Source organism: Microtus oregoni, unplaced genomic scaffold (genome assembly GCF_018167655.1).
Source record: "Microtus oregoni isolate MIOR12 unplaced genomic scaffold, Mior012 000013F_ref0000133, whole genome shotgun sequence".
Lineage (NCBI taxonomy): Eukaryota > Metazoa > Chordata > Mammalia > Rodentia > Cricetidae > Microtus > Microtus oregoni.
Window position 1 is genome coordinate 1064934 of NW_024543072.1, and position 17166 is coordinate 1082099.

The 17166-nt window shown below is 45.8% G+C and overlaps 1 protein-coding gene across 4 annotated transcripts in view; it reads left to right on the forward strand.

Annotated features, from left to right (window-relative positions):
• LOC121454874 (carboxyl-terminal PDZ ligand of neuronal nitric oxide synthase protein-like) overlaps positions 1-17166 on the forward strand; it is a 286814-nt gene that overhangs the window by 183262 nt on the left and 86386 nt on the right. For all 4 annotated transcript variants that reach the window (XM_041662247.1, XM_041662248.1, XM_041662250.1 and 1 more), the window contains exon 3: positions 12196-12288. In XM_041662247.1, the coding sequence (XP_041518181.1) occupies positions 12196-12288 (93 nt within the window). The remainder of the gene's footprint in view (positions 1-12195; positions 12289-17166) is intronic.

A 17166-nucleotide genomic window follows, 5' to 3' on the forward strand; every position in this document is an offset into this window, starting at 1 on the left:
CTCACAGAGATCTGCCTGCCTCTGCCTCCTGAGTGCTGGGATCAAAGGTGTACTGGGTCAGTTCTGGTTTTATTAGTGTCATCCTCATAATTTCTTCAGCATCTCCCTAGAATCCTTCCTTCATCCTGCCTTCCCCTTTACCCTGGGTGTTCACCAAGGCCTCTATTCTTCCTCCTGTGGTTTCTGCATCTGCCTCATGCCTGGAACTCTCTAGGTCCTAAGAGATGAACACAACCTAGTCTCTTACCTCTTACTTACCTTCAGTTGTAGACGAGAGTCAGTGTTTCAAGGACCTAAGAAGGGGGGGGGGGGAGATCCCAGTGAATGACTTCTGGGCCTCTGAAAATTTTCTCTGACTCTTGTTCCCTGGTTCTCTGGTGCAAGATGCATAGGACATCCTTTGTGCCCTCATGTGCTCATCGAATGCATTGCTGCTTTTTCCAGGTGTGAAATTTAGAGACCATTTCTTCATCCTGCTTCTCAGCCTATAAAGTGATCTCATCCAGAAGTAAGAAGTTCGTGTAACCCAATGTTTGATACATGTTCCTGCTCTTTCTTGAATTTCTTATTCCCAGTGTCTTTCCTTCTGAATTCTCAGTGCTGGTGCCAAAATCATGTTCAACATCTGCCTCTCTATTTTTCACTCTTTAAAAAAAAAAAAAAACCCTTCAGCCTGAGACGCCCTCCTACTTACATCCCAAAGCTCCATTTCACATTTCCTCTATATCTGCACCCTTTTCTTTCTCCATCTTTGTCCCTTGCTTCTAAGGTCCATCTGATGTCACCAAACTCCTTAATTTCTTTGTTTCTGTCCGTTTATTTTATTTCCTTAAATGTGCCCATTCTACCTTTTCTGACAAGGGTTCTGAAGTTTGTGTTCTCCAGGAAGTTTCTCAGATGCAATCTAAACCAATGTACTCAGTGTGCAAAAGAGAGAATGATACCCAGAGAGGTCACAGGACTTGTCCAGGTTGCACAAAGCAATCCAGATGCTTGTTATGGAACTCACATTGGGGTTCAGCGTGGCTTTGTCAAAGGACTTCATGGAAGTTTTTCTGTTTAAGGTAGGTGGGGATGTGTGTGGTGGACACTGAGAGGTGCTGGGGACCATGAAACACGCCCTCACAGAGAGAGGGAAGTCAAACATTACTGACAAAAGGGTCCATCATTTGTTTTGTAACCACTTTTCCTTAAGGAAGAACACCTGAAATTGTGACTCTACTCAATCCTGGGGAAGCTTTCTGCTGTGTGAGAGTGTAGGTCTGAGCCATCCTTGAGAGCAGTGTTGTGCCTTTCCCGCTTCTGAACGGCAAGTCTGATGTCTCGCCCTCCCACTTGTGTGCTAAGTCACATGAGCTAGTTAGAGGAGAGCAGAGAGAAAGACAGAACTGGCTGGACTTGAGTTAACTGCGTTACATTTTTAGATTGGTCCTCCTCCGTCTCTGAATGGACTTAAAGAAAGATTCCAATGTAGTGTGCTTTCCCAACTACATGTGAGCCACATAACCGTGGAGGAAAAATTGAACATCTGTCCTGAACATGTACATACTTTTTCCTCATTAGTCCCTAACAAAAAGGAGCACAGCAACTGTTTCATAGAATTTGCACCAAATAATGGATTGTAAGTCACCCAAAGATGATTTAACATATACAAGAGGCTGTGCGAAGGTTATGTGTGTATAGTGCGCTGTTTTATATAAGGGACTTCAGCCTTTGTGGTTTTAGGGTATCTGCCGTGGATCAGGGGGCCAACGCCACAGACTGAGGGAGGCCTGTTCCTGTTTCTGATGGGCTGTGGGAGTTTCTAGAAGGAAAGGCAACCTGGAAGCAACGGGTTATTTTTAGTGCTGGTACTTACATTGCTTGATAAATCAGTCCGTCAGGCCCTCAATCATTTGGGATGGCTGTTCAGCTCCCCATGACCTGTCAACATGCTCCCAGCCAGGAAAAAAAAGCAATATCTGTATTCCAAGGCATGTCTTGTGTCTTCTCTACAGGGAACAGCTGCCATTCTGGCGCTCCCCTGAGAACACAGCCCCAAATTGCCTATGCTCGAGGCTGCCACTGCCTTTCCTCTGAGGGCCCGCTTTAATTTGCCCTCTTCCATCATTCTGGTCTCTTGATGCTATGAAAATGCCTCCTACCCACAAAGCATCTGTGTTTGGACAAACTTCTCCTCTGCCTTCTCTGTCTTTCAGACAGCAATGGACTTGTCTACTTCCTGCCTGGAAGCCATCTCCGTTCAGCAGGTCCTTGGACCTTGTTTTTCTGACCTTGTTGGTATTCAGTGCTTTCCCCGGGTTATTGGCATATGTTCCTGAGCGTTGGAGAGGGTGGGAAGCAGCAAAAGAAATGAGGGCAGGTTGTGCCATTAGGGTGGGAAGCACTGGTGGGGAGGATGTTGCAGATTTCCAACTAAGACCCTGGAAATGTCCCTGACCCTATGTTTTCCAATGAGTTCCTCTTCCTCTTCCCGCTTCCTGTTTTAAGATAGGGTTGTGTACACATCAAAGAACTCATTAAACATACATGAATGAATGGAGATGTTAATGAATAATTTGACTTCCTGGAGCAATGATATGAGGCCAGTGAAAAGTACAGATGTCAGGCAACATAAAAATCACAAAGCTAAGAATCAAGAGATGTGGGTTGGGTTTTCTGCAGAGGGACCTGGAAGGGAGTCTTTTACCAGCCCTGGGCACCAGCTTCTCATCTGTGTGATTAAAAATCTTAGACAACATTTGTGAATCCAGATGTTTCAAACACAGGTTTCCTCTAAAATCTTTTTTGATGAGGTTAAACATACAGGCATACAAAGGGTATGAGTCTCTCTCTCTCTCTCTCTCTCTCTCTCTCTCTCTCTCTCTCTCTGTGTGTGTGTGTGTGTGTGTGTGTGTGTGTGTGTGTGTGTGTGTATGGGCAGGACTTGACACCTACCACCTAGCAGAAGCTGCTTCCAGCATGCTAGTAATATGGTTTTAACAGCCTTCCGTTTAGCAGATGGATGGTGGCGAATAACAATGATCCTTTCTTAAGAATCTGTGTTTCAACGGTTGCAGTAATATATATTAAAAAGTAGTGTACCTGTAATCCTGACACATTGTTTTATTCTAAGGTGACTCTTTTTATTGTTTTTATGTGTGCTAAGGTAAGTGAGTTTCTCATCACTAGGATAAAAGCCTCTGACAGGGACACCTTAAAGAAAGAAAGGCTCATTTTGGTCCAGGGTCTTGGAAATCCCAGTCCATGGCCAGCTGGGTCCCTTACTATGGGACTGAGACAAAACTGATCATCATGGCAGGGAGCACATTTCTCACTTTGTGCTGAGAGTAAGAGGTTTACTTATAGATCTAATCATACAAGCACACTGGATGTCACAGGCGAAGGGAAGTGATCCTTCTGAACCTATTGAAGACAGCTGTGGGCAGGTCTTGAGTGACCATCTGAAATAGCTATAAGAAGAGTCATTTAAAAGTCTTCTGAATCCATCAAGGCTGAAGCACAGTCTGGAAGCCAGTACAGGGTGTGTGGGGTGCCTATCATAGTGTGATGAATCTTGTAGCTGGAACACACAAGTTCCCTTGGGACAGCAATGACTGTTTAGATCTCTTGTCTGACATCAGTGTGATGTGGGATATCCTCCTGTCTATGTGCTGCTTTTATTGGTTGATGAATAAAGCTGTTTTGGCCAATGGCTTGACAGAGTAAAGCCAAGCGAAAAATCCAAACAGATAGAGAGAGTGAGTAGGTGGAGTCGAAAAGACACCGTGTAGCCACCAAAGGAGAAAAATGCCAGGACATTATTTGTAAGCCACAGCCTTGTGGCGATACATAGGTTAATAGAAATGGGTTAATTTAAGATGTAAGAGCTAGCTAGGAATATGCCTAAACCATTGGCCAAATAGTGTTGTAATTAGTATAGTTTCTGTGTGATTATTAAGTTCTGGGCAGCCAGGAAACAAAAGTGTGGTCCCCATATGCATTATCAGTGGGCTAGACTGGAGTCCCCATAGATTGCCAACAGGTTTTTATTTCTCATGTTCACTTTTTTCCTTTCCTTTCTACCCTTCTGCTAAGGATTGAACCCAAGGATTTGAAGATAGTGTTTTACCACTGATCTATTCCTCTAGCCTTTGGTTATTGCTTGTCTTGTTTTTGAGACTGAGTCTATGCAGGCTGGACTCCAACTTGAGGCAGTCCTCCTCCCTCTGCTTCCCAAATGCTGGCACCACAGCTGTGCACCACCACACCCAGCTTCTTGGCCCTTGTGTTTTTGAGACAAAGTCTTCCTATTATGCTCAAGCCTGTTTAAATGTGCCGTGTTACCCAAGATGACCTTGTACTTGTGATCCTCCTCTCTCGGTTCTCCAAGTGTTCGGGTTATAGTTATGTGCCACTATCCCAGGCAATCAGAGTTTGTAATCAGCCTAGATCATGGGTTCTGTGAAAATAGTGGGTCTGAAGTTGTGATTGTCATAGGCCCAGGGGCTTTTAGAAATGACAAAAGTCTCTTTTACAGTCTTTGACTTGGGAACCGAGAAGATAACAGCAAAGTTTCAGATCTGTCACTGTCCCTTTCTGTATGTGGCAGTTACCTGGGTCTGCTGTCTGTTGGCCAGACATGGAAGAACAGTGCATCAGTATTCGATCGATCAGTCTGTGCCTGACAGCTTTCATCACTTGAAGCTCTAACAGGAGAGAAACCTTATTTACATTCGTTCACTATATAACCCTGTCAGGTATACTTACAGAGGAAACCTGTGTCCTTTAGACAACGTGACTGGATCCTCCTGCCTTACCACCATTCACATTAAAAACAAGAAGAAAAGCAACAATGGCCTTTCCACCAGATCCCCTGGATGAGCATCACTGATTAGGTCTGGCATCTTTTGTGCTGTCTGTTGTTGTGGGGGTATGGGTGTTTATTTGCAATATATAGTTTAAAACTTAACTCCAGATCTCCTCGGTTGACAGAGCTGAACCTGAACAGAGCTGCAGTTCCATGTGTCATGAGAACAATACGTATTTTTGTTTTGTTTTTTGAGACAGAGTTTCTCTGTGTAGCCCTGGCTGTCCTAGAACTAGTTCTGTAGTCCAGGCTGGCCTTGAACTCATAGTGATCCTCCTGCCACTACCTCCCCAGTGGTGAGATTAACAACCTATGCCACCATGCTGGGCTGATAATTATCCTCTTAAAGATAACTTTTCTGTTAACATTCTTTAAAGGATTTTGCAGATTATATGGATTATTATTTAGATCCAGTTTTGTTCTCTTAAACTAATAAAATTTGTAATGTTTCATTAGTCCATTAGAAACCCTGCTACATCAAAACCAGTCAATCTTTCAAATGTAGAATCAAGGCCTCTTAGTGACTGAGCCCAAAGTTCAAGCCCATGGAATAGTTTTTGTCATCTGCCAATGGCTAGAGTATTGAAGCTGATGGAGGAAAAATTAATTTCTCAGGAATCCTCATAGACTCTGCAGATGAGATCTGGCATCTTCTCTGTTTTAGGTCTTAATGGTGGTTTTGAGATTTCTTATAACTAAACCCCACAGGCCACTGAATGGTACAGCAGTGTCAGGACCATTGCTTTAGGGCCTTTGTCTTTCAAGTTCTTATTTCATATGTACAGGAGCTGGAACTGAGAGAAGCTGGGTACCCTAGACAACAGAAGCTCATTGCCCTCCTCATTGGGTTTGACTGAGTCATATTGTTGTGGAATATTATTTTAAGATGTGTTACATTTGTTTATACTGTGAACCATTTGTTTTAATGATGGAAAAATGTGTTGCATTCTTTTTTTTTCTCAGTAGTCTCGGTTGTCCTGCAACTCACTCTTAGACCAGGCTGGCCTCAAACTCACAGAGATCCACCTGCCTCTGCCTCCTGAGTGCTGGTCTGGACGCAACTTTGACTTCTAGCCAATCCTCTTGTTCATGTCACTTCTCAAGTGCGTCCTCCTGACACCTTTGGCATCCCCTAGCCAGCCTCCCCTTTCCTGGGCCTCACTGACGGGCACAGCACACCGAGTTCCATGGCCTTCATTCCAATACAAGATCCCAAGGCTTTTTATGAACCTCACATAGTTTCCCTTTGACATTCCAAGGGGTTGGTGTTCCAGGACTTTGTATTGTTTTGTTCCCTCAAATGTTGAGTCCTCCGGTTTAATGTGGCCAGCAAAGTGAATGTATCAAAAGAGTCTGGCCACAGTGGGTGGAGGGCCAGGCCTCTTGGCATACACTCTGCTGCTGGCCTGATCCACAGTGGTAGCACCAGCGATTCTATTTGTTCTTCAGCCCCTGGCAACTCCTGAGCAGATAAGATTCTTGTCCCGAGGGACACAGATGCTTCCTCCCGAGCCCGCTTACCCAACAGCACTCTACCTCAAAGCAACAACAGCCAGTAAAAGGGAGGACTTCTTTCTGGGAGCCCCTTCCCTTTTTTCTCCCCATAGTGAGCATGAAAGCACGGTTGTCTGAGTGGAGGGTAATTACCCTGAAAAGAAATGGCTTAATGGCAAATGTATTTCAGCATTTTGCTTTTATGTCCGGAGTTCCCAGAAGAGTTGCAGCTCCATTCCAGTTCTGCAGGTGGAAAGTGGTCAGGACATCAGGAGGCAGGTGGATTAATGCAGAGTGTGATGGAGCTCGGAGCCCTTGCAGGCAGCGTGTGGGCAGTGCTGGCAGTTGCGTGTGATGGGACCTAGGGGCCTGCGTCCTGCGTCTCTCATTCCTTTTCAACTTGAAGCACTCCAGAGCATTCTGCCAGCTGTTAGAAGAGGCACCTGTGTTGACAATGTCACTGAGTTCTGGGAGAAAATAGTGTCTCACTTTTTTGGTAATCGTTGCACCCACAGACCTATAAGAGCCCTGCGTGTGCATGGTGATAGAGACAGAAAGTGCTTCCAGTTGAAAGAAAGTTTAGTTCCATTTTGTGGTTTTAATTTTGTTGTTGTTTTGTGTGTGTGTGTGTGTGTGTGTGTGTGTGTGTGTGTGTGTTTATGACACAAAGCTCGTGAAGAGGTTAGAGGATAATTTGAAGTAGTCTATTCTCTTCTTCCACCATGTGGGTTCTGGGAATTGAACTCATGTCACCGGGCTTGGTGGCAAGTACCCTACCCACTGAGTCATCTCAGTGACCCCAGATTTTGTGGAGGGTTTTGCCTTTTTTATTCTTTTATTATTGTTCTGTTCTGTTTTGATTGTCTTTGAGATAGGGCCTCATTATGTAACCCTGGCTGGCCTGTAACTCTTTATGTAGACCAGGATGACTTAAAACTCATAGAAATCGGCCTGCCCCACCTCCCAAGTGCTGAGATTAGAGGCCTGCACCAACCATACCCCATTCTACAGGAACTGTAAAAATACAGGTAAGATTCAGAATCACAAGGAACTAGCTGGGGACATCTTTCTAGGTTTAGGCGGTGAATCATGATGTTTGATCCCAGAGTGACTCCAGCAGAGAAGTGGACCAAATAGGAAAGAGATGCAGTCAGTTACAAGATTCGTCTCGAAATAGGAGGCACCTGTGTTTGGCTTAGCAGGCAATTAGTTATCTAAAATTGGGGCTGTGGATGGAGAGATGCTCAATCAGTAAAGTGCACGGCCTTGAAAGCTTAAGGACCAGGCTTTGATCCAGAAAGAGAGAGAGAGAGATAGAGAGAGAGAGAGAGAGAGAGAGAGAGAGAGAGAGAGAAAGAAAGAAAGAAGAGCATGGTGGTATTATGTGCTTGTAAGCGCAGCACTTTGGACATGGAGCAGGGCAGATCCCTGTGGTTCTCTGGCCAGCCAGTCCAGTCTAGCTACCTGGGAGGCATTATCTAAAAAACAAGGCAGTTCTTTCCTGAGGGATGGTACCTGAGGTTGACGGATGTTCTTCACATGCATGCAGACGGGCACCCACCCCCTTCCGTACACACCCAAATACAGTAAAATTGAGGGTAGAAGAGATGGCACAGTACCTAGCAGAAGCAGGTACTGATGGATCTGCTTTAATTTTGTTGCTATAAAGGGGGAAAAGGGAAATATGTAGGAAAATGTGAAAGGGGCATCCTTGAAGAAACCAAAGATAGAAAAGCAGTTGAGACTGCCCTGCGTGGGGGCATATTTTGCCCTTCACTGGCTCTTTCCAAACTCTTGTGCCCGTAACTTCTGCCAGAGTTTATTGCCATGCCTCTTGAACATGTGTGTGACTGCAGGAGCAGCCTACACTTTGAAGGCCTGTTCAGAAAGGGGTGCAGCTGGAAGGTGTGTTTATTCAAGTTCGAGTAAGCGGAGGTAAAGGAAGGTGTGGTCAGGAACTAGGGCAGGTTCCCCTCTCCTGGTCGGAATAAGTCCAAAGTCAGCTGTATTGCAGATTGCCACGACTGGTTTCTCACCCAAGGTCATGTTAGTTCATCTAGACCGCAGCTGAACGGAACTCTGCAGTCCAGAGACAAACTGAGTTGGAGTCATTCCCCAGGTGCCTGCTAAGCAGTTCCGGTTCTGTCCACCAGGGGTGCGGGTGCTGCACAGCTAGAGGGCACTGTGATGTGATGCTGAGCTCCTGTCCCAAGCCAGACTCCCTTCCCCACCTTTCCATACACACCACCCTCCTCTTCCCTTTAATTCTCCTTTAGCTTTGGATTCTGGATGAGGAAGACTTTCGCTGTTTTCTTTGTAATTGTTACCTGGATTTGCCCTTCTTCCAGCCCCCATGATAAGATGTTTCTTTGGCAGGGTACTGTGATTGAGGCTGGGGGTGTGTGTGTGGCCATCAGACTGAGAGATATATGGTATTGACACCTAGAGATTATTCAGCTGTGATCAACAGCATGTGCTGATAATAGAAAGAAGGATATACGACCTCTGTTAGGCTGTGTCCTTGTCTCTAGGAAGCAGGTATCCAAGAGGTATGAGCATTGTAAGCAGAAAAGGAGGATTAGCAAATTCTTGGTGGTTCAAATGTTACTGAAAATACATTTTTGAAATGTCAGATTATTTGCATAGCGGTGAATCAAATTTCTGAAAAAAATGGAATCCCAAATATTTGCTTTATATTTTAGTTCAGCTTCAACCCAAGTCAAAAAATGGATGTAATTTATTTTTATTATTGACGATACTTGGCTTTTTTCCCAAACATAGGGGCTCTAAACTGCAATGCTACTTAATGGCGTTGGCCAGTAATGACAAGAGTGATTCCTTGTGAAATCTTTATTGTCTTTTGTTACCAAATCTCCCTCCTTTCTCTCTCCTTTTCTCCTGTATTCAGAGAGAATGGTCTAGGCGCTAAAGAAGGGTGCCGCATTTGTTTAGGTTTTGTTTTTTATGCCACAATTCCTACTCTATTGTCTGTCTATTACTGGCCTGAATAAATGAGCAAACAGTCCATATTTTAAATGTACTTTTACATGTATGTTATGGCTCTTGAAATTCCTATAAAATAAAATGACTTAGAATAAAAAAATCTTGGTGTAAGGGACAGACTATGGGCAATAGGAAACTATTTGCTTGCTTGTTTACTTGTGTTTATTATTTGTGTGTTTACATGTATACAGAGCTCAGAGGACAACTTCATGGAATCAGTCCTCTCCTTCCACTTTTATGTGGGTTCCAGGGATGGAACTCACATCAGCAGCTTTGCTTGGCAAGTGCCTTTACACCTCAAACCCAGTCTAACTTCAGCTTGCTATCTAGCCCAGGATGGCCCTTGGCCTCTGCTCCCCCTGCCTCCACTTCCCAAGTGCTGGAATTACAGGTGTGTACCGCCATACCTTCCACACGGTAGCAAGCACTCTTCCAGATGGACTACATCACCAGCTTGGCATCTCTTGAGGTCTGCTTCTTGAAGGGCGTGGCTAGGAAAGTCAGGCTATGGCCTCTGGTAAGGTTATCAATGTGTTTTCTTCCTTCTATTGGGACGGATTCCTGTGATTCCTAGCAGCATACTCATTTCAAAATAGTGGCGTTTCAGGAGCCAAGTGAGGAACTGGGTGCCTTTAACCGGGACTGGACGGTGGCGTAGCTGGAGGTCTTGGCTCTGTGTCTGAAGCAATTGATTATTTTAGTCTGTATCATACATGTTTGAGAGCTTTCCAGATATATTTTTTTTAATGTGGTGATACTAAAATGGAGACCAAATGAAAGTACTTTTTGTTTTCTTGTTGTTTTGTATTTTTGAGACAAGGTCTCATTATGTCGCCAGGAGCTCACTATGTAAACCACTCTGGCCACAAACTCATGCCAACCCTCCCTCGCCAGCCTCTCGAATGCTAGAACTATGGGCATGGCTCATCAAGCCTCTTGAAAATGGTTTTGCTAAATGTGAGGAGTACTCAGAATGAAGTTCATTGAGGAAAATGATGAATTGGACTGCCGGCAATAAACATCTGTATAGGCATAAAGTGGCTGTGATTGGGGAAATTTCATGGAAAGACTTGGGGTGTAGTCTGAGTGGGTGTTCTGCAGCGAGGCAGAATGACGCAACGTCCTGTTCAGGACTTCAGATGCGAGCTGAAAACATGGAGGTGGAGGCATCGTAAGCCGTATGAGTATCATTGGTCTAGCTCCCTCCCCCATCTTCCAATGCAAACTGTATGAGTATCATTAACCTACTTCGCCCCCATCTTCCAATGCAAACTGTATGAGTATCATTAATCTACTCCCCCCCCCCCATCTTCCAATGCAAACTGTATGAGTATCATTGGTCTAGCTCTCCCCCCATCTTCCAATGCAAACTGTATGAGTATCATTGATTTAGCTCCCCCCATCTTCCAATGCAAACTGTATGAGTGTCATTGGTCTAGCTCTCCCCCCATCTTCCAATGCAAACTGTATGAATATCATTAATCTACTTCCCCCCCATCTTCCAATGCAAACTGTATGAGTGTCATTGGTCTAGCTCCTCCCCTCCATCTTCCAATGCAAACTGTATGAGTATCATTAATCTAGCTCCTTCCCCCATCTTCCAATGCAAACTGTATGAGTATCACTGGTCTAGCTCTCCCCCCATCTTCCAATGCAAACTGTATGAGTATCATTGATTTAGCTCCCCCCATCTTCCAATGCAAACTGTATGAGTGTCATTGGTCTAGCTCTCCCCCCATCTTCCAATGCAAACTGTATGAATATCATTAATCTACTTCCCCCCCATCTTCCAATGCAAACTGTATGAGTGTCATTGGTCTAGCTCCTCCCCTCCATCTTCCAATGCAAACTGTATGAGTATCATTAATCTAGCTCCTTCCCCCATCTTCCAATGCAAACTGTATGAGTATCACTGGTCTAGCTCCTCCCCCCATCTTCCAATGCAAACTGTATGAATATCATTAATCTACTTCCCCCCTCATCTTCCAATGCAAACTGTATGAATATCATTAATCTACTTCCCCCTCATCTTCCAATGCAAACTGTATGAGTATCTCTGGTCTAGCTCCTCCCCTCCATCTTCCAATGCAAACTGTATGAGTATCATTGATCTAGCTCCCCCCATCTTCCAATGCAAACTGTATGAGTATCATTGATCTAGCTCCTCCCCCCATCTTCCAATGCAAACTGTATGAGTATCACTGGTCTAGCTCCTCCCCTCCATCTTCCAATGCAAACTGTATGAGTATCATTGGTCTAGCTCCTCCCGCACCCTACTATCTTCCAGCCTGGCAATGTTCAGATGGATTAAACTGTGGGTAGGTTTGGAGACTGACCCGCACTTTGGAGGTGGAACTCTTGGATCATAGCTTGGAATTTACAATTTTTTTTCTTATGCAAAAAGCCTGGTTCCAGCCCTTAATCTTCCCTGGGGGTGGAGTGGTGTGCCATTAGCATTTGGTTAGACACAAGGAATACTTGCCTGACAGTGAGTCATTACACGGCAGGGTGAATTATTGAGAGAAGGTTTGGTATATAGGGGAGACTTTCAAGGCAGGCTGTATTTGTATCTCATGGAATGGCTTAGGTCCATCTGAGGATGTTTAAGTCCGCTGACATGGTCCTAGGTGAGGGCCAAGTGGGAGCTGATGACTACTCGGGTCCCTGTTCTAACCTGGAGGTTCCTTCCCCCAGAGTCTTCTCTGGAGTTGTCCACATGCTCGTTCGTCCCCAGAGCTGCTTGTTACGGACTGCACAGCATTGCAGCCCTTGCTGCCAGGCTGGTGGCCAGCTGTGGCACTGCAGAAAGGCTGGTCTAATTGGAATCTATTTCTCTGTTCTCTTTGCAGTATGAGTTTAAAGCCAAGAACATCAAGAAGAAGAAAGTGAGCATCATGGTCTCCGTGGATGGTGTGAAAGTGATTCTGAAGAAGAAGAAAAAGGTGAGTGACTCTGGACCGGAAACTGGCAAGCTAGGCATGGGCCATCGTTTCCTTCTAGAACATTATCCAATGGCCTCTGCTTTGTCCAGCAGTAATGTTGCTAACCCACAGCTGGAGCATAGTGAGGCAGAGGCCTGTGACCCATTGGGCCTATTGCTCAGAATGAGTCTCAGTAACTCATAGCCTGTGGGTCATTTCCCAGAAACCTCATGTTGAAAGTCTCTCCTCCATTTGAATATCTTTACCCTTGATATGTGTGTGTGTGCACGTGCATGAGTGAGTGTGAGTGTGTGTGTGTGTGTGTGTGTGTGTGTGTGCATGTATGTGTAGACAGAGTCTCATAATGTAACCTAGACTGAACCTAAATTTGCATTCCTCCTGCCTTGGCCTCCTGAGCACTGAGCTGACAGGTATATTCTCACACCTGGTTTATCTGAGTCCCATAATGGGAAATGCTTCCACATTAAGTGACACTCATGGAGCATTGCTCAACTCAAATCCAAAATGTTTCAAAATTGAAATTTCTGGGGCATCATGACAGTACTGCAAACGTTTCAGATGCTGGGCCATTTCAAATTACAGATTTCCAGACTGGTCAAGTCTACACAAGCATTCCTGAATAGCATCCCCTCCCCCAGTCCTCTGAAATGGGAAACTTGCTAGTGTTAAATGTTTGGGATAGAGATTGTCAACCTGAAATTAGTAACAAGCTTCAGGGGTGGGGGGAGCACAAGAGAGGAGGCAGCTACCTGGACCACTCAACCCCACCCCAAGTGTTCTGCAGCCCCCACTCCGTGTGACCTGTGGCCTTCTTTCACAGCCGCTGCTGCCCCTGGGCAGTGCCTTCTCCCTATCCACACAGGTCTGCACATAGGCGTGGGGTAGACCTGAAGTTTCTTCTGGGAAATTCTTGACTAAGAGAGATGATGAAGGACGTAGATGCCTCTTAAGTCTCTGGGGTTGAAATAAGTGAAGAAAGAACTTATAACTTGAGGAAGACCTTTTCAGAGTTGGCAGAACCAGTCCAACCCACGATCTTGGTCCAAGGAGACTGGTTTCTATCATGTATGTTAGATTGCTGTCCTCGGGTCTTCACATGAGGGGAATTGGTGGCTCAGCATCCTCCACTGATAAAGTCATTTGTGAGCGCTTATCCAGGTGATGGGATGTTTTCACACCCGTTGTTACACAGCCCTTCACCAGTCAGTCATTGTGGCCGTGTCATTGGCTGGTGATCTCTTCACAGACTTTCCCTGTCCCTTGCCAGGGGCTGAGTTATTAGTCTTTCAAACTTCAAAATCCAGGGAGCATTGTAGAGGGACAGGAAGATGATAGGAGACCAAGATGGGGAAGAGTGCTCCAAAATCTGCCCTCTGGATATGCCGGAGGTATGGGAACCATGAGCACACTGCAGCTGCGGCTGCCTGCATATGGTCTACACAAAGAAGCAACAGGATATGATAGTAGGAGGAAGACTAGTTGGGGGGGGGGGAGGGGTCAGCAGCAGGGAGACTAGTTAGGGAGGAGGAGGGGTCAGCAGCAGGGAGATGAGTAAGGGAAGAGGAGGGGGTCAGCAGGAGGGAAGAGTAGTAAGAGAGGAGGAGGGGGTCAGCAGGAGGGAGACTAGTTAGGGAGGAGAAGGGGTCAGCAGGAATGGGAAGGAAACAAGAGCAGGCAATGGGGGCAAATATGATCACAATACATTGTACACATGTAAAAATTTGTCAAAAAATTAAAAAGGAGAAAAATGCATAATAAACTTATTCCTCTGGCCTGAAATATTATCCAGACTTACAGTTTTGAAGCTATGATCCCCGGGACGCTAAGTCACATGACCAGCTCAAGGCAGAAGACGTATAAACTGGGCCAACAAGTTTCTTAATCCACTCTGAAGTAGAATTGTCTCCTGGACCAGAGGTTATCCTACCAATCTGAGGCAAAGCACATGAGAAGGCAATTTAGTGCAGGGCTGCTGGGTGGACACAGTCAGGCCTGCTCTGCCTATTCTCCACTAGGAGTGTTGGGTCCACTGGATGTTCAGAATGACCTAGTTAGTCCTGGACAAAGCTTCTCTGCATGACGGTCTGACTTCTGTTCATCTATGGCTAACACTCCTAAAATCTCCACCCCACCCTCCTTGTGCATATTACTTCTAGTTAGGCCCCTGGGAGCTATTGTGTCCGCTTTAGATGACTTAGTATAGCTCTGCTACCGTCCACTATGGAGTAGCTTCAGGTCTTGTCCTTACAGGATGGTCTTATTTCCCAGCTCACTCAGGGCTCCCCCTTGTATCAGGTACTATGTGTGGTGCCATCTCCATCATGTCTTGGGAGACAGGCTGGTTCACACACCGACAAGGGCAGCAGAATGCCGGGGTGTTACCTGGGAGAGAAGCCACCCCCTCTTTCCCTAAGTACATGAAAGCTAAGCTAGGGCAGCATGTCCCTGAGGGAGTCCTGGGGACTCGTGACTCACTCTGAAACTGTATGCTTGGTAATCTGTAGCATTTGCCCTCCTGCCCCAGGAAGGAGGCAGGGTAGCAGGTCAGTCCTAGATCTGATTCTTCCCATGCCAGCTTGGGAAAGAGGAGCCTCCTTTCTTATTTCCTCCACCCACGCCTGGTGTCCATTTCAGGGCCCGAGCTGTGCTGTGGATAATGCCTTTAATCACTGTGTGCATATTCTGCCACCTCTGGCAGATGAATTAGAAGCAATCAGCCTTTTTGTCGTCTGCTTCCCACACAGTCGCCGTAGCTGAGAGTGCTGCCACCAAAGTCAGGCACACTCCCTCTCTTTCTCCCTCGCATAGGGCTGAGAAGGGTGTGACATGCCACAGTGTAACTGTTCAGTTTTCTACAAGGAAGTGAAGCAGTCAGCAAGTGCCAGGAGTTAAGGCCACCATGGCTCAGGCCTGGCCCTCTTGCCCCCTAACCCTGGGCAGAGCAGCACAGCTTATGTTGAGCCTGGCGCTCCTCCCTCGTACTCAGTAACTTGGTTGTGAGATGTTGACTGGTCCTCCCTCCTGCAAGAAGCATGTTGGTTTTCACTGGGTCGGGGTGCCACGCTGAAAGGAGCCCGCAGCAGAAGCAAGAAGATCTAGTGCTGGTCCTGGCTCCACCCTTCCTGACATATGTTCTGAGCAGTTCATTTTCAGCTTTTAACTACGAAGTGAAGAGATGGCTTGACGAGGATTACTGTAAGTTTTTCAATTTAGATCCTAGCACAAGCCATGAAGCCATGCTTTTTAATGCTTGTATGTAGATCCAGGTCACATGTATGTGCTCAGGCCCCTGACAACCTACTTGGCTGCAGAGAAAGCAGACTTCAGAAGCCAGTTTCAGTCTTCCAGGGACACTCTGAGGTCACACACCTCCCAGACCAGCCATCAGGCAGCCTCTTTGTCTTCAATCTGTCCATGACTGATCAGTGATGGAGTTCTTCCCACCGTAAGAGACATGTTTTAAAGGGACCCCTGCTGCCTAGTGAGCTTTATAAGGCCAGGACTATCTTTGTGAGCTCAACATTTTCCTGGGTGGCCTGACATTTCTAGAATGTTTTCGTTCCCTGTGGCTGTGGGCTAGCTGTATGAATGGATGTCATTTGTATGCGGTCGCGTCATTAAATCCAAAAGAAATCAGCAGTGAAGTTTTTTTTTTTTTTTTTTTTGGTTTTTCGAGGCAGGGTTTCTCTGTGGCTTTGGAGCCTGTCCTGGAACTAGTTCTGTAGACCAGGCTGGTCTCGAACTCACAGAGATCCACCTGCCTCTGCCTCCCGAGTGCTGGGATTAAAGGCATGCGCCACCACCGCCCGGCTAGCAGTGAAGTCTTAACTGTTGCTTTTGGTCATAGCATCGTTTTCCTTTTCTGTCACTGTCTGTTTAAGGGACTGAGCAGGGAGTTGGGACGTTCCTGAGTTCAGTCCCGGAACCAGTGTAAAGAAACTGAGCAGAGGGCCTTGAGAGATGGCTCAGTAGGCAAATAACTTGGTATAATTAAAGATTGAAGTTCAAGATCCCTAGCACTGGGTAAAGTCCAGACAGGCATGTGGGCTCTTTGCAACCCCAACACTTGGGACATGGAACCAGGGATCCTGGCTAACTAGACAAGCTGGAATCAGTGAGCTATAGTTTCAGTGAAAGACTCTGCCTCAATCGATGGAGGACAGCTGCAGAGGTCAACTTTGGGCTTTTACATGTGCAGGTATGTAAATAGAATGCATATTCACCCATGCACATACAAAACATGCATGCATATATGCCACGTATACACACCTCACCGCATATAAAGCTGAGCATGGTACAATCCAGCAAAGGGGAGACGGAGACAGGTGCATCTCTGGGAATTGCCAGCAGCCGATGTAGCCTCTTTGTTGAGCTCCAGGACAGGGAGAGACCTTGTCTCAAAAACCAAGGTGGATGACTCCTGAGTAATGGGACGCCTGGGACTGACATGTGCAAGCATGTCACATGCACGCGCACACACACACACACACACACACACACACATCTATCAAAGAAAGATCTGTGTTTAGTAGTAGGATTTTCAGATGGCACAAGCCTTCATGCATATTCCACTAGTGAGGACAATAGCCAGATATGAGATGGTCATTCCATTGCTGTGTAAAAACCATCTTTTTGGTTTGCTAACAAGCATTTAGGAATGCGCTCTCCCTGAACTGGTGCCAACTTAAGATAATGAATCTTAAGTTGAATTAGTTTCAGAAGCTCAGTTGCTAAGATAATTGCCTTTGCTTTGATGTATTCCAATCAGAACATCATTTTCAATGTTCAAGGAGGCCCAAGCGGTTATCTTTTCTGTGTAGCTAATCATGCTCATTTATTATAATCCTAGAACCACACTATGGCACCATTTGCTGGGAG